Here is a 17,008-nt window from a genome sequence, read left to right on the forward strand (position 1 = left end):
TCACGTGACGCCCACCTCACCGATCTCCCAACTTGACTCTGAGAGCACACATCTGAGGCTGTCGTCGAAGGATGCGCTCGGCTCAGGCCATCCCTTGACTCGAAAATGGCTGATGACGAGGGTGGCCTTCGGTCAAGTCCAAATGGAGTCTCGGATTTTGTTGAGAACTCCTTTCTCAGTTACATCATTCCCCAGGCAACGGACCTTGACCTTGAGGAACTCTCTACAGAAGCTAGCGGTACCGGATCAGTGTTTGACTCGATAGAGCAGCGCAAGACTCTCTTCTTTGGTCTGTAGGTCACTCCTTGGGCGCCTTTACGCATAGGCTGATGTTCGGGCAGACGAGACGGTGGACGTGCACGTGATTCTGCGCACACCACTTGCCGATGAGACGACTCTCCGCTCCTACCTGTCGAGGCTGCACATCTCTCTCGAGGCACAGATCGTCAACAGCCAAGCCCAGGACCGAGATGGACCCCCAGCGTCTGACACCATCTTTGAAGGCGTGGTGGAGGAGACCGACGACCCTTTTATCGTAGTCGACGCCGCCGAGGAGAGTGACAGCGATGACGAGCAGAGCCAGCCGCATGTCTATGCCGTCTGGAAGCTGCCCATCTTCCTCTCGAGACCACGCATCAGGTTGCAGGGTCCCTCTGTTGTTTTCCGCGCTTCAGCAAGCCTGAAGCCCGATGACCAGTCCACAGCCGTCGGCGAGAAGGCCGGCTACCTTCGAAGCGGTGTACCTGCTGGCTTCAACCTGCTGGATTCTCTCTACGGCGACCCGGCGCTCCAAGGCGTGGCCCCCAAGCTCTCGGCGTTGCGTGTGTCGCGCGTCGCTCCCGTGACGCAGACGAAGGAACACATGCAGCCCATTCGAACGCAATCCAGTCTCGAGATCAACGTCTTCCCCGCGATACACACGCGCGTACGCTTCTCCAGACCTAACACCATCCCCACGAGCGCTGCCCTGATTGCGCTGCTCGAGATCGACTTGACACCGCATTTTGACTGCAAGGCCACCATCGACAGCATTAAGCTGTCTGTTCCTGACGGTACCATTGAGAACCTCAACGAACAGTCTGGCCTGACGCTCCCCATGACCTGTGTCGCCCACGATCACGTCACGCTCCTCTACCGCCTGGCCCCAAAGCAACTCGAGACGACGACAAAGATCCCGACACGCGACCTCGACATCACAATCGAGGGCACCATCCACGCCATTCCCGGTGTCTGCACGCCCAAGCTGACTCTCTCCTGGTCCACGCTCCTTGACTTTACCCTTCCCGTCAACCCCGGCTTCGGCTCTGCCCCGCAGGCCATTCAGCGCGCCCACCGCCCCTCCCAGCTCTCCATAGGCGGCTCCGAGATGGCGCAGTCCCTCACCGCCCCGGCCGTGAGCCGCCCCGACGCCCTGCCGGCCCTCGAAGCCGCGACGTCGCGCACGACAGAAACCGCCATCCCCGAGCTCGGCCTCACCATGACCTTCCACGCACCACCGGGGCCCCTTTACCCGGGTGAGCCCTTTGTCTGGACCGTCTACGTCGTGAACCGCGTCCCCGAGACGCCAGCCACGAGCAGGACCACCACTGGAAATGCTGCTGCCGCCGCCGCCACCACCACCACCGTTCCGCCGCGCAAGCTCGCCCTCGTCGCCATCCCCAAGCGCCGCCGCAACGAGGCCCGCTCCGTGCGCCCACCCTCGACCTCGGGACGCGGCAAGACGCTCCTCGACGCGCGGCAGACAGCCGACGCCGTCCTCGACGAGAACGTCGTCCACGCCATGCAGCGCAGCTCCCTCGTCGACACCACAGAGGTCCTCTGCCTGAGCGCCGACACGCGCGTCGGGCCCCTGGCCGCCGGCGCCTGCCACGTCGTCGAGCTCAAGTTCGTCGCGCTGCGGGCGGGCATCGTCGGCGTCGAGGCCATTCGCGTCATCGACCTCGGCACGTCCGAGCACGTCGACGTCCGGGACTTGCCCGTCATGGTGGTGGAGGAGGTGGAGGAGGAGGAGGGGCGAGCGCCGTCTAGGACAGAAAGTCGTGCGTGAAGTAAGATTTTGGTCACGATTTGAAAGTATAATTCTTGGGTATAGATAGCTACCTAGCTAGCCCGTCCCCCTTCCATTCACGCACATTGACAAATGTCCGAGTCCACTCCGAGCGTCGGCTTATACTGTCCATCCTGATCGTAATGATGCCTGGTATCCATATCACCTGCCGAGACCCCTAAAGCTAGCAAGCCATCCCGACAGTCCTCCCTATGCATGCCAATAACACGAGTACGCCAGCCCGGTCCTGCTCCTATCCAGGCCAAACAAAACCTCATAACAAGTCGTCAAAGTCATCATCCCATCCCAATTTCTCGTAAATCGAAGAAGCCTTCTTCTCCGCAGGCGCAGCCGTCTTCATGACAGGCGTCGCCGCGATTTCGTCCTCCGGCAAGCTGAAGGACGTGGCCGCCTTGACAGGCGTGTCAAAGACGTGCGCCCCGATCGGCGACGGGGAGCGCATCGCCCGCGGCCGAGGTCGCGCAGGGGTCGCCGCAGGCACGGCCAACTGCTGCCGTGCCGGTTTCCTCGCCATGAGGGGCGAGGACGGGGGTATGCTGGGTTCGTCATGCGGCGCACCGAGCGGCGCAGAGGCTCTCGGCCGTGACGGCGTCGCTTTGACGGCAGACGATGAAAACGACCCGAAAAAGTCGGCCGTGCTCCGTCGCTGCGCTGTCGAGGGGATCATGGACGCGCTCGACGGCGGCATGGACATGGCTGGCATCTTTGCGCTGCCGCCGGCTTCGGCCAAGGCGTCGCGGAATCGGTTGTTGGCAGGCGTGGCCTTGACCTGCACCGACTGGAAGAGGGGGTGCCGAACGGGCTTTTTCGTTTCTATCATGCAATGGTCAGTCGTGGGTTCATCTGGGACATGGAGGATGACGCACTTCTCGTGTGCGACAGGCCACCGGACGTCCTCCGTTCCGCAGCTTCGACAACGTCCAGATTGGCCATTTCCCGGTTCGGCTTCCTGAGCACACTTATAGCGTTGCGCAATTCGGCATCGACAATGGCCTTCTTCTGCGCCTTGACATCGCCGAGAGCAGTCATGCTGCTGCTTCTCGACAGGACCCGCGACCTCTCGGAGAGGGAGCCTGGTTCAGCCTTGGCCATGCCACCCAGGAGCGACTGATCGCTAGACTCTCGCTTCAGGGCAGGTAGCGTTGACGAGGTGGCCGACCTCATCAGTGCGATGGCGCTGCCTGGCCCCCGTGACACGCTACGGCGAGACTGTTCCTTTGCCAGTTCCTCCTGGATGCTCTTTGATGCCTTGGACGCTGATATGCTGCGTTTCGCAACCACGTTTGTCTTGGATTTTGGCTTGGAGCTCGATGAAGGTTTTGTCTGCTTTGGCTTAGGGGTGGGGATGATGACGGGCCCTCCAAGTTTCCGGTTGATTCCGTCGCACAGTTCCGGAAGGCGGGCAGCAAAACTGAACGTGATGAGAATGAGCCCTGTGGTGGTGTGGCATGATCAACTTACAACTGCATAATGATATCGGTGCAAAAGTCCTTCAAGGGGTCCGCCGAAGCCTTTTGGCCCAGCTTGGTTCCATCCGCCTGCGTCACAACTTGGGTATCTTCGAGTAACCTCAGCTCGTCAGAGGCCGTGGATTGCCAGATGCACAATCGATCGGCGTGCACGTCAACAAGCACTGGGAGCTTGTGTTTGCTGCGCTTCTTCACAGGCTGTGATGCAGAGCCGTCCTTGTTTTCTGTTGGTGCGAGCCCTGGCAGTTGGCTTTCCTCTTCGTTTTCCTTGGGTCGCAGAAGCTCCAGGCTCAGAATCTCCAGAATGAGAATCATCTGGAGTTGCGTCTCTCGAGTTCGAAGGAGGTCCACGTGAGAACGAATTTGCGCCGGTGTAATGCTTGCATCCTCGTCCGCGATTTCAGGTCGATTTGCCGTCCACCATGTCCGAACAACGCTGTCCTCGGTGGGATACAGGCCATCTTTGCCGAGCTTCATCTTCTTGGGTTTCCTTTTCTTTGGTTTGCTGCCGTCATCTGAGCTCTCAACATGCGTCTTCATCTTGGAGATGATGTCAGGGATCGTCTCCCTGTACTTCTTGTCTAGTTGTACCGTCGTCATGATCTGGCTGGTCAGGTACTCGATGAGGTCGTCCATGCTGAGGTTACCATCACAGTCCATGTGAAAAGCCGCTCTGGCGCGCGACAAAGGGCCTTTGGCAAAGTACGCCAGCGAACCCTGCGTTGGTTAGCTGGCTAGCATGAAGGAAGCAACTGCAAGCGACGCCTGCCTACCTTGGACTTGTAAAGAACTTCCAAGTACTGCGCCCTGATATTTTTGAACATGTCCTCAGCCGTCGGCGAGGCCATGACATCCTCCACCAGCGCCGGAGCCAAGGCAGGGACTTGTTCGATGACTGCCGCCACGCCATGCGCCACACCCGCCGTCTTCTTCTCTGACACCACAGCCTGGCTCAGAGGCGTCGGCGGCCTGGAAGCGTCATCGTCGGACCGGATCCTCTTCTCGGCGCGCCTGGTCTCCTCCACTGTCGCAGTCGATTGCGACCTCGCCCTCTTGCGCACGATAGATTGCAGCGCTTCGATCGCGAGCTTCTTCTCCTTTTGTTCCTTATGCAGCTGCGGCGTCGTCAGCGGCACGACCTGCGGTCCTGGCGGGCTTGGTCGCGACTTGGCGATCGTCTGGCTCGCCACGGTCGCCTTGGCGGCTAGCTCTTGCATGTTGACCCATGATCCCAACTTGCACACGGTGAAGAGGTTCTTATCGGCTCGTTCGACGGCGTACAGCGTTTTCGAAGACTCGTTCCGGGCGATGAGGAGGCTCGGCCTGTCAGCCATGCGGTCTTCAAGATCGAGGATCTTGATGTGGGATTCGTAGAGTCGGCTCGAGGGAAGATCCCCGTTGGGCGAAAAGAGGTCGAGGAGGGAAAGGGACAGCTCCTCGCGGGGAAGGAGCATCAGGGGCTGCAGAGTAGAAGGTCTGGCCACGGCATTGAGACGGTACGGCTCGGGGGTTGTCAGATTGTGTCTCGTGAGTGCGGTTGTGGGGGGGGGGCTACCAACCTTGACGACGATATACGACTTGAGGAGGTGCTCCAATGCGCTGGAGCCCCGCCGTCCCGCCGTCTTGGAGATCTCGCCGAACGCCGCATCGTGGTTCAGTAGACTGTCAGAGCTGGGCGTGAGGATACCTGAGCCTGGACGGGACGCGTCTGTAGGTGCAACAGGTCGAGAGGAGGACATGGCTGGGTGGGGGCCCAATCCATGGATTGCAGGTCATTTGCGAGGTCGTGATGAAGAGCCGAGTATTGATACCACGTCGGAAGAGTAGGGCGAGTGGCGGACGTGCAGGGTTGCCGTGCAAAAGATTGACGTCAAGCCATCATCGCGGTAAAGTGGAATTGCAAGTGTGGCGCCGTCGCGCGTCAGGACGCGTCTCATCGTGCATCGACGCGCCTCTGTGGTGCCCCTCCAGCCATAGTTCTACGAGCACAGCCCCAGCCGTTTGTCTGTTTCCAAGCAGGTTCTTCATGTTGCCAAACAAAAGTTTTTACAATTTCCCAAGTTTCAATGCCAAAATGAAAGGGATCCAATGCGAATTCGGCAAAAGATTGGGCGCCATCCGGGGATTGAACCCGGGACCTCTCGCAAGCAATGCTTCAGGGTGTGACCCTAAGCGAGAATCATACCACTAGACCAACGGCGCGTTTGCGAACAAATTCCTGACTGGGTCAGGAGCCGGTCGATGTGGATTCCCCTCAATTGGACTACCTATATCCCCTTTGTCTGGGGCGCTCACTTGTTCACCCCATGCTCGAGTTCTACATCTAACGTCGTCGATAAGCCAACATCAATAGTGTCACTGCAGTACATGAGCGATGAACTTCACGATATTGTTTTTCTTTAGACAATGTTTTTATCCAACCTGTTCTGTTGGTTCGAGGCCCTAACATGTCAAAATGTGTATGCGTGGCTTCGATAGCTGTTTTTCCATGTGACTACGCTTCACTGTCCACTCCAACTTTATCCGTGGCCATGGCCGTGCCTGAGAGCTCTGGATCATGGACTCGGTGGCTTAAGTGAGATGAAGTGATCTATATGTGTCTTCGCCTATCCGCGTGCTCCCTACGACCCGTGGAATCCCTTTACACTGATCAACCAGTGAGGCAACCCCCCATTTGGCCCAACAGTTACTCCCTATATTTCCGTTCGAAGACTCGGCTCTCGGCTCTACGTCTGGGGAAAAAAAAGGAAAGAAAAAGGAGCACGGGCAGCGACGATGGCCTGCATAGCAGCTATACTAACGGCTATACTAACACAGACGACAAGATGAGATGGTCTCCGAGATTCTTTGCAATCACCGTCCCGGTTTTACCACTTACAAGTCTCCTCGTAGGAGGGTGTTGCGAGCCGAACTCATCACACACAAATCATGACCCATGTCTTGCAAGGACAATCCATTCCCGTATACTGTTTAGAAACTTGGTCTCCCTGGATATACCTGTGTCGGTCACGAGTCTTAGCACCATCGGTCAGCTGACACCGTCACTCTATCACAGTCATGATATTTGATGAACTTTCAACTTCCCAGTACGTGAGCCTCACCTGACAAGCAGCATCGCTATTTGCCCCGCCAAGTGCGTTTGTTGCTTATTATCAGCATTGAGACAATTGTCTGTGATGCAGCCCTGCAACCTGTCACTTCCAAAGCCCTTCGCAACACCACATATTCCGTCTAGGCCTGTAACAAGACGCAGTGTCTATTAACATGAATGAAGCGACCCCCTACACTATCACAGAATTCACACCGAGAGCATGCAAAGTCCGAAAAAGCATCGTTTGCTCCTCCCAGCGTGAGACAATGGGGCGAGGGGTCAACATTGGAAAAGACCCCGACAACACCCGCAGCCTCAAGCACATTGCAGCCTGGTTGTTGGGAACCCCGGCAGGAGTCATGGGGATATCCAAGACCATGATGCGGGTCGCTCAAGCATGTCAAGTGAAACCTGCAGTCACACTACGCATCGCCAACCATCGCGTACTCACATCAGATCTACTGCGAAGAGGGGAGATCCCCCCATCTTATCTGAGACCAATGTTTCATGGGCCTCTGACCGGTCTGGATCCAGTGAACAAGCTGAGCACGGCGGTGAAGATCAGAAAGAGCCAATAACGATATCGGAGCGACAAAAGAACATTCATCAAAGGGTGTGCCATCACGAGACAGGCGACGAGACAGGTAGGGAGAGCCCTTCTTTCCTCCTCATCGCCGAGTTTCACGCACGGGTCGCGACCCATCTAGTGAGGGAGCGGGTTGGCGGAAGGGTGCGCTCGAACCGCGGTGAGACTTTTGACGGGAAAACATGAGCAAATGGAGAGGTGGACGTCATCCCGAGAAACCAGCCGATGAATTTCTTCGACTGTGGTTGACACTCGGCGTGTTCGTTGTAGAGACGACCGAGGCGGGCCAGCTCTGTCACGGAGCGACAACCACTGTGTCGCATGTTACCAAGGGCCACGAATCAAGCTGGTTCTTGTTGCGGACCGCTTGTTTCGTTCTTCCCAGGTTGACAGCAAGGACACAGGGCGACTTCAAGCTCGTGCAGGCCGCGCCCGATTCTTAGAGAGGCCGGTTCTGGGCTGTCAAGTGAGGTGCCATGTCATGGGCAGGGGCTGAGAAGGAGTGCAGTTGCATGGGCTGGGCATCGGGGGGTTTGCTCGCACAGCCTGATAACCCCGAGTTGCTCGTTGGATACTACTGGGACACCTGTGGCACCCGTGCAGCTATCGCACTGCGAATCATCCAGCCGCAAAAGAAAGAGTGTGCATAATCGCGGGGTTGTCGTTGGGTGCCCGATCTGTGCAGACTGGACGCCCCGGGTCAAGACGTGGGCAACCTGAACAAAAGTGTAGTTACGATGCAGTTGCACCCCCATCCCCTCTCGACGTCTTTAGAAGACCCCCTTCGATCAAGAGCCCATGACGATCTCGTCTGAAGACGACCATCGCCAGTAGTGTCTTACTCCGCAGATAGCGTGCTGGTACCTGGCAGGGCAAAGGCGTGCAGAAGAAGACTAGAATAGTACGCAGTGGGTGGGTGTGCCTTGTATTCACGGCCGGAAGAAGAGGAGGCTAAGGTAGGGAAAGACGGTGGGTGGTGATGCACGGTAATGGTCTCGATGTGATGAGCGAATGGCAAACGAGGGAAAAAGGAGGTCAATGAGCGGTGAATACCACACCAGACACACGGCACCACACCACCACCAGGCTCAGAAGGTCAGCAGGTCACTCTGGAATGCGGCTGGTCCCTGGCGGAGCGTGGAGCTAATGCCAGGTCCCAGGTCCAGGTCTCGATCGCCCTACTATGTATGTGGGCCAGGTCAAGGTCGGGTGTTAGTGTGTTTTAGGGGTGGAACGGTGGGAGGCGTGAGATGGCTGGCGTGCGACTCCGACACGTTGTCAACGTGATTGATCGACCAGCATCCGTCGTGATGAGGAGGGGAAAAACGAAAGACCAGGCAAGTCTCAGAAGACGGCCCGTGAGGATTCGCGATCGAGATGGGGTATTCAATCTTGATGTTGGCGCGAGCCATGTTGCATGCACCGCATTGCGATAGAGCTTCGATTTGCGGACTGCAAATGCCATCAGATGGACGTGAGTATCAAGAGGTCTCGTCTCCCGGCCACCTGCTTCCGTTGGACGGGATGGACATGTCAAATCCCATCTCGGCCAGCTGTCCGGGTGTTTGATCTCCGTCGCGTCGCATGCGAATTGGTGGGTGGTGTTGAGCACAACTTGCCGCGGCAGGCAGCATGATCTGCTGCAAGCACTTCTGGGCACCCACGCCTACGTCAACGCCCGCGCCTTTCGCTCGGTGCGGGCGGGCTTATCAGGATGCGAGTCTGGCGGGCGTGCCTGGGAGCTAGGTCGCTCCGAGTCGGCTAGCAACAAGGCATGCGCATGCCCAAGAACGGCACCGTGGAGCCTGGGAAGATCGTGGGTGATGTCGTGAAGTGGCATGCCGTCGATTCGCATCAGCTGCTCCACCGGCGCAACGAAAGATGACCCATGTCGTGCTGAACCCCTCTCTTCTTTCACGATGTCGTGATCTCCACGATGATGGAGGTATGATGTCCCAGTATGAATAGGTCGTGTTCCACGCCAAAGGAGGGACCGGAGTGATGTCCGTCCGTTCACCCACCACCACTTCAGGTTATCGACCCCAATCCTGGTCTGATCACGCCGACCTTTGGCGGTGCCCATTGTTCTTATTGTCCGTATCTGCCGGGTCACGAAGGTGAGCGCCTGGACATCTCATCTCGCCAGGGCACGAGCCGAAGTCGATTCTAGAGAGAAACAGGTGTGGCTCTCCGCCATGGAGGCAGAGCGAGGGTGGCAAAGCTCAGGACTGTACTCGACAGAAGGGGGAGGAGGAGAAAATTGCTCCCCCTCCTCCCTTTGCGGACGGACGGTGATGGTGATGGGTGATGTGGTGTGGGTGGTATGGTGTAGAGCAAGGCGCTTGGTGTACATTAGTGGCGGACTGGCAAGCCCACACAGTCCTTGGGGAGGATGACCTAAACTGGACTGTGGCGCCTGTTAGCGTACCTAGGCGGGTGGCTGGCTTGGTGGCTCTCTGGTCAGGACCACTGGCACCATGCGGCCATTGCTTTTCATCCATGGAGGAAGGGGGGGGGGGGGGGGGGTTCGCGGTGCGCCCCTAGCTGCGAGACAACCGCCCGAAAAGAAGAGCAGTATCTGGCAGGCTGTTTCCTTTGGATGTCGCTTTCTTCCGTGACATGCGGGGATGAGCACAAGAACAAGGAAAGAAGGTCAGCGGCAAGACATCTATACGGCGAACGGACCCTCGCAGGCCTCTCCCTAGCCTCGATGCTCGAAATTGAGATGGCCAGTCGAACACTGACCGAAGGGGTCAAGGCTCACGGCTCCAAGGCTGAAGGCTCGTGAAGGGGAAGAAAAGAAAAGAGGATCGTCGCGTCGGTGACCAGTGCCAACGGAAGCTGCTACTTTTTCGATCGAAATACTCCGACAGACGCAGCGCCCATGAAGGGGTAGATGGCGGCTTGTTTCCTTCGCTCCGTAGGTCAACCTTGGAAATGGCTGGGACGAGGTTGCATTGTCATTTGCGGCGCCGCTGCCAGAGTGACATTGGATGCCGACTTGGCTGAACAGTTCGTGAGAGCGAGATTGGGAAGGAGGGAGGGGGGTGCAGGTGGAGGCTGGAACGTCACTTCCTCCGACTGACAGTCAGTTCGAATCGCACCACCACTCTGCAGTACCCGTGCCCTGATCATGAAGAACATGTGGATAAGGTAGGTACTTGTACGCAGGCTGAAGCCTCTAGGGGCTCACGTGTGCTCCTTGGTAAAGGTGTAGGTACATGTTTGGCCCAAGCTCCTGAACGGCGTGTTCCTTCCCTGCCCCACGCCGAAATATGACAGACCTGGGGGTAGGCGCAGGCCACACGGAGGTCAATTCACCTCACTTGGGGGGTTTACTGGGTTCCAGGCAGTTGCGAGGGAAGAGGAAAGGAAGGATGCAGCAAGGTGCACGGTGAGCGGAGAATTTCCCAGACCCCCTCCCCATGCTACCCATCCACTCCATCCACCTCCCCTTCTCTGTGCAACAGCAATACCAACGACCAGAAGTCTACCAACCAGTCAACCGTCTCTTTTCCTTGACCGAGATCTGGAATAAGAAATGCTGCTGTCAGACTGCAAGGCAGCCCAACACCACGGCTGTCCAGACCTATCGAATTGCATTTGACAACTGGGAAATAACCAACAGACCGAATGTGGCAAGGCGCATGCCACACCAACATCAGTTCCAATCGAGCCTGTCCACGACCTGCGCTGTTTCAGCGCGGCGGCTTTCCACTGTATGGACCGCGTCTCATTGGACTGCCCAACGACTGGATCGTGGCCTGACCCGACCCCAACCTCGACCTGACGAGCTGCACTGAAGGGGAGCTCAACGACGCCAAGAGGCCGCAAAGGAGGGGGAGGAGGGGGGGAGGCTCGTTTCGCTTGTCTTTGCCATCACCAGCTCGCTTGTCTCGCTGGTCATCCAGCCTTCGTCAAATCCACCAATCCACCTACCGAATCCATACCCACTTGTTCCAGCCCACGACACGCGGGAAAAGTCTGGAGGGCTTATCGGGCTTGCCAGCTGCTTCATCCCACGATGCCTCGCCTCACCTTACTCGCCTCGTCCTCGTACCTGCCTCCAATCCACCGCATCGTGCTCCATTCGATCTGTCCGCCCGACATCCACTTTTAGTGCCAGCAACGTGCGCTACTCCACGGCTGAACACAAAGCCGACCCATGGCGAAACTCCATCAATGTCCGCCGAGCCAGCCTCTTGGATTCCTCTTGTCTTCTTTAAACCGTCGTGACTCGTTCACCGCTTCTTGCCGCCACAGCGAGTGTCACCGATGATTGCCCACGCATTCCCCCTTTTCACTGTGGTCTACGGCGGGCTGAAACCATATCACACTCGTTATTGACCGGTGTGCTGCTGACTGTCTTGTACAGTTTCACCTTCCATGTGCTGGTGTAGTCCCCCTCTTCAGTCATCGTCATCCCGTAGTCCATTCGACGCGGGCAACGAGTCATAGCCAGAGGAAACATGCCGAAAAACAAAATAAGTCCGACATTCAGTGCTGAAACAGCTCGCGCCAGCTGGTGCATTGGGATCACATTGAGGTCGGTTCGAATTCCCGCTTGATCCACGACCACCGTACCGTGCCGTGCCGCCTTGACAAATATGCCTGTGCTGTTCTGCGCAATCGACTCTCGAGCTCCCGCAATCGAGCGTGACAAACTCGACCTGTCAAGATGCGGTGCTACCCTGAGTCGGTGTTGGCATCACAGTGACCAGTAGACCGTTCGTTACATTCTGGACCCTGTGGCTGCACACACATACACGCTGGTCGTTGTGGCCAACAAACTTGATCGAAGGCTCAGGCTCAGAGCGTGACGGTAAAGCGTCGCTGGCCGCTCTGTCACTCTGCCCCTCGTTCGCCAATCTATCTGTTCGGGCCCGAGACTACCCTGTTTGGCTGTTCCTGCACCTGTTCCTGCGCCCAGGCCAAGACGACGGCCAGCAGCAGGAACACATGGCACCATCCAGGCCCATTCGTGGCCATGCGACCATTTTTGGCCCTGACATTGAGGACCTGGTGCCTGACTAGCGGCAGACCGTGGCTGCGGCCCTTTCCTTTCGCTGACGCTATCCTCGGCCTTGTGAGCCAGACAGACGCGAACAACAGATGGTGTGCGCTCGCAATATACTGCATTCTCCAGTCACCGTCAGGCTGGCGTGTGTTCAGCTTCGTCCCCTCGTCGTGGCGCCAGCAGGCTCATGGAATAACGCAACAGACGCAAGCCAGCTGCAAATCGTCGATATGCCTCACTTCACCCTTTCGCAGGCCTGCTCGTCCCATCTCTGAGACCTGTCGTCTAACCACCGTTCAACGCAGAGGTGACAAATCGCCGTCATCAAGCCGACATCAAACGGCTTTACAAGACAGTCAACCTCGTCAACAGGGGTACCGCTGTCATTGTACCTACACCGCACATCACATAGAGAGATGATCGAGGCAAGTGAGGGAGGGAAGAGGCTCGAGAGGTAGAAGAGGATACACCCCCTCCCGCCCGGCCCGTCATCGTCGCTCATTGCGCGTCGACATGCAACCCCTGCCCACCTGCCAGCCTGTCCTATCCTGGCCCTCCCCTGCAGGCACTTCAACCTCCTCCGAAGGTCCACCTGCACCACCACCACCACCAACCAACTTGTCTTAAACGCCAATGCGTTTCCGCTCAACACCAACGCCCACTTCACCCGCACATCATGGTGCATCAGCTAACCTGCGGCAATATTCACGAACCCCGGCCTCCACGCCCGTGCACGGATATACGGTACCGTAGTACTGTAATAGCTCCCATGTCTACTCAACCCTGCACTGCCGTGTCGTAGCCAGAGGTGCTCCGCACCCCCTCCTGGCCCCCCCACGAGGCCCGCAGCACCTGCAGCTCATTTGCACCCCCTGCCACCCGTCACCGCCGCTCAAAGTACCGTCGCTTATATATTATATAGGAAACCCGCCTGCCTTTTGAGATCATCACTCATCCCCAGGCTTCTGCCGTTTGCCTCATGGTCATCCAACCTGGCCGACCGACTCTCGCGTTGTTCATCCTTGAGTCGGAAAACCTATCGACAATCGATTCAGTCCTGCGTACCGCCGAGCAGCTAAAACGTTCATGTTGGTTTCCCCTTGTGTCCCTCTGCTCCTTTGTGCTTGTCACCTTCCCACCCATGAGATGTCAAATTCGATCTTATTCTCGTGCCTTGGTCTTTGATCTTGGTCTAAGGATTCGATACGTGTGACCTCGCTGCCACGGTTGAGACTTGGCCACGGTTTCCCTTCAGGGACAGTCGATGTGTGGGGTCAGCTTGAGGAGAGAGGTTTCGACAGACCATGAGGACTGCAGCGACAGTCCATGCATCTCAGGCATGGTATATATGCAGTGCCTGCCTATCTGTCCCTCTCTGCAGCTCATCCGCTGCCATATCTTCCTCTCTCCTGCCCACTACTATTACCGTTTCCATGGCTGTCATATAACAGCTCATCAAAGCGCTTGCTAACAAGGCTATCTTTCACACAGTGTCATCTCGAACCACGCTCGCTCTCGTGTTTCGTTTCACGATATTTTAACCCTCCGGAAACCTCCGCGCTCTCTTGAACCTTTGTGTCTTCCAACAGCGTTTGAAGCCCGGCTCCAACCTTTAGTCCGAGGTCACGAGCTCACCGATCTCGAATTGCGCACCCCATCGTCTTGGTGAACCTCGCGTGCTCGCCTTCGGCACACCCCATGTGTTCCAACCACATGCGGTGACGATCACCGCTACTTTACCGTCCCCCACGAATTCGTCACTGACGCCACATTTCGCCATGACACTATTGTCGGCGGACGAACCCGGCTATTCAGCCCCCCGCGTTGACGGCAACGACCAAAAGCAGCATGAGCCTCACCGAACGCTCGCCATTGCTTTGAGCACGGTTCTTTCTGTCCTGGCCGTGGTTTTGATAGGAGGCACTATACTTGCGTGCTACCGTTACCGACAAGGACGCCTTCCTCTCATCAACCGAGGCATCACGCCCATCGATGATGAGGAGATTGAGTCTTGGAAGTATAGAAAGGAGGATGAAGACACCATTGAGAAGGTGCCTACCTCCCTGACGAAGCACGCATCGACAGCTTCGCTTAAGAAACCGCCGAGTGTGGTCATTTACCAGAACCACAACCAATACCAGCCTCGAGCCTCGGGGGAGAGCCAGTCGCCGCACTCGTTCACGTTCACCAACGGCGGCAAGAAGAGCATCGAGATTCCGCAGACGCCTGTCCTTGCTCGCGCACCGAACTCGCGGCCCGGGCTGACGGACGAGGCTGTTCAAGGCGCTGAAGCTTTTATCCCCAGCCCCAAGCGGCAAACATCTCGACTCTCCAAATACCCACCCTCATCATCTGCCACATCGCCTCGTGGCCACCACGGAAGGACACAAAGCTCGCGCAGCAGCTTCAGCTTTGGTGGCAGCAGCGTTCGCGATCAGTGGTACGGCTATGGCCACAGCTTCTACTCAGACGGGGAGTTTTCCCCTCGCTCATCAAATGAGCAACTCGGCGGTTTCACCCAGCACGGTTTCCATGGTTCTTCGGCCTCCTTCTCGGAGCAGCGAAACCACCACCGTGTCTTCTCTACATCATCAGTGCCGCCCAGCATATGCCTTGATGACGAGGTTCCGCTGGGCGGGCTCTCACCGCGGCCTGTCGTCCCACAGTCCGCGATTGGCCGGGCTATTGGCTGATGGGCGGGACAGCAAGACAGGCGTTCCTGTGCGCCGCGGGGTGTTGAAACCGAACACGACGCCGCGGCGCGTGAGCACAACGGCCGAACCTGCCGGCGTCACCCATGTCATGTCCCCACCGGGAAGATGTGAGTTGGGGTGGTGTCGTGTCGATTGATAGCGAACGACGTGCGTTTTTGACGCGTTTCAGATGCGGGCCATCCCTGCGCCCCTCCCGCAAGACTAGGAAAGAAACAAGACGCACGCGGTGCACGAGGCCTGCCAAGAGCTTCGTTGTGCGGGGTTTTGTGTGACCTCTTGCGAGGACTTGCCAAGGATATATGGCACGTTGGTCGTGTTTGCCCTCGTTACATTCGTCAGCCGGCCACATGGCCACACAAGCCTGTGAGGGTCGGCTGGCCATTTTGGGATCGCGGTGGGGGCTACATATATATATATATATATATAAGGGCAGAGGGTCCTCGTCGTGGAACGCTGAAGTTCCAAAACCGGGGGCATTGGCTCGTGGTTCTGTATGTTTGGGAGGATGTTTGTGCTGGTGATACCCCATTTTTATTGATGATACTCATGACAAGCTGCCGACTGCAGCCCTTTTTCCTTTTTTTTATCAGTCCTTTCCCCCCTCTCTTCATGGACATAGCGTTTTTTTTCTTCTCTATCAATCACTCATTCCATTTCCCTTTGGATATTTTCGAGCAAAGCGCACAGGGAGCAACTGCTCTGCCTGGCTCTGTAGCATGGCGCAGCGAAGCACACTCGGGCACGCGAGGCCGGTCGGTCGTGTTCCTCCTAGGTAGAGCCGTGGAGGCCGAATTTGACACACTATACGTACCATTACCCAGCTGAGAAATGATTCTGACAACGCGGTCTGCCTCGCGGGGCTGTCTGTCATGTGTTTGTTGGCTGACGTGGAGGGTCGGATGACTTGGGCGCGAAGATGATGCGAAACTGTTCGGCAATCTATCTCGTGCGGCGTCCGTTTAGAGGCGTCCGTTTAGAAGGGACAGCGACGCATCTCACGATCTGGGATTTTTTTAGGCACGGCATCCGGTGTGGCCAGTCTGAAACAAAAAGATCGGATCGTAGAGGCAGGCCCACGATGCTCCATGTGCCTACTTAGCTGGGGGGCAGTGGCAGCGGCAGTGGCAGTGTCATGAGAGCGTGTCAGGCAGGGGGTGCAATTGTGTAGTGCATCTGAATGAGGCTGACGAACGCGTGGGTTTGAATTGTTTCCGATGGTGACGACTGGGTCATTCGTTCTGTTCTGATGATGAATGGTGACACGCAGGATGTTATGGGGAATACAAGCGGCGACCATGTCGGGCTTGCTATGGTGGACCTGCTGGACGTACGTACTTACCTACCTTACGTTTGGTGCCTTGGGTACCTAGGTACGTACCTAGGTACAGTACCTAAGGGCTCGTGAGGAGGCACGGCCAGTCTGACAGAGAGGGAAGCCACCACTTTACGCGCCACACGCAAAAGTCGCGTCTCCGAGTGTGGCGTGGGCGCGTGCTTCTGCACCTGCACCGCTCTCACCTCAACCTCAACCTCAACCTCACCCAGAACAGAACCCCGTACTCACTCGACCAGCTTCACGCTTGCGCCTCGTCACTTGGTCGTCAGCCTGTCAGCCTCATCGCGATGAGTCAGTAGACTACATTGGACATATCTGGGACGAGGAACACCATAGAGATTACAAGGGCCCCGACTCTCACCACCCACCTTGGGCCTCCTCGCCGAAAACTCAACCACACATACACGCCCTCGCTCTCACCACCCACAATGCCGCCCAAAAAGCCCTCACCCGCCAACCCTTCCGTCTCGGCCGCCCGCTTCGTCCCCATGGACGAAGACACACCCGGCGCCGCCCCGGCCTCCACCTCGGCCGCCACCAGCCACCAGCCCCCACAACCAGCAGAAGGCCGCCCCGACCCGTCCACGACGACCGCCAACGCGGGCCCCAGCGGCAGCGGCGGCGGCGGTGGCGGGGGGCCTCGGCCCGAAGCAGGCAGCAGCAAGCCCGAGAAGGCGTCGGCCAAGGACAAGGACCGCGACGCCGTCACCATTGAGGACCTCACCCT

The 17,008-nt window shown here is 57.5% G+C and overlaps 4 protein-coding genes and 1 non-coding gene across 5 annotated transcripts in view; 3 read left to right on the forward strand and 2 right to left on the reverse strand.

Moving 5' to 3' along the window:
* Positions 1–105: 105 nt before the first annotated feature.
* On the forward strand, positions 106–2,047 carry VDAG_08778 (uncharacterized protein; the record flags this gene model as incomplete). The annotated part of the gene is made up of 2 exons (XM_009651095.1): positions 106–289; positions 342–2,047. 2 exons carry the CDS (start codon positions 106–108, stop codon positions 2,045–2,047), a joined length of 1,890 nt encoding a protein of 629 aa, XP_009649390.1.
* Positions 2,048–2,321: 274 nt separating this feature from the next.
* VDAG_08779 (uncharacterized protein) lies at positions 2,322–5,276 on the reverse strand (the record flags this gene model as incomplete). Its single annotated transcript, XM_009651096.1, has 4 exons — positions 2,322–2,881; positions 2,935–3,479; positions 3,530–4,254; positions 4,311–5,276. The coding sequence occupies 4 exons, from the start codon at positions 5,274–5,276 to the stop codon at positions 2,322–2,324; spliced, it is 2,796 nt and encodes a 931-aa protein (XP_009649391.1).
* A 371-nt stretch (positions 5,277–5,647) lies between these two features.
* VDAG_20234 lies at positions 5,648–5,739 on the reverse strand. Its single transcript has one exon. It is a non-coding gene; the product is annotated as a tRNA-Pro (tRNA).
* An 8,270-nt stretch (positions 5,740–14,009) lies between these two features.
* On the forward strand, positions 14,010–14,924 carry VDAG_08780 (uncharacterized protein; the record flags this gene model as incomplete). Its single annotated transcript, XM_009651097.1, has 1 exon — positions 14,010–14,924. One exon carries the CDS (start codon positions 14,010–14,012, stop codon positions 14,922–14,924), a length of 915 nt encoding a protein of 304 aa, XP_009649392.1.
* Positions 14,925–16,709: 1,785 nt separating this feature from the next.
* VDAG_08781 (uncharacterized protein) overlaps positions 16,710–17,008 on the forward strand; it is a gene marked incomplete at its 5' end in the record, with an annotated part of 769 nt that continues 470 nt past the window's right edge. The window contains one exon of the mRNA XM_009651098.1: positions 16,710–16,985. Coding sequence (XP_009649393.1) covers positions 16,710–16,985 — 276 coding nt within the window. The remainder of the gene's footprint in view (positions 16,986–17,008) is intronic.

Source organism: Verticillium dahliae, genomic scaffold, assembly GCF_000150675.1.
Source record: "Verticillium dahliae VdLs.17 supercont1.22 genomic scaffold, whole genome shotgun sequence".
NCBI lineage: Eukaryota > Fungi > Ascomycota > Sordariomycetes > Glomerellales > Plectosphaerellaceae > Verticillium > Verticillium dahliae.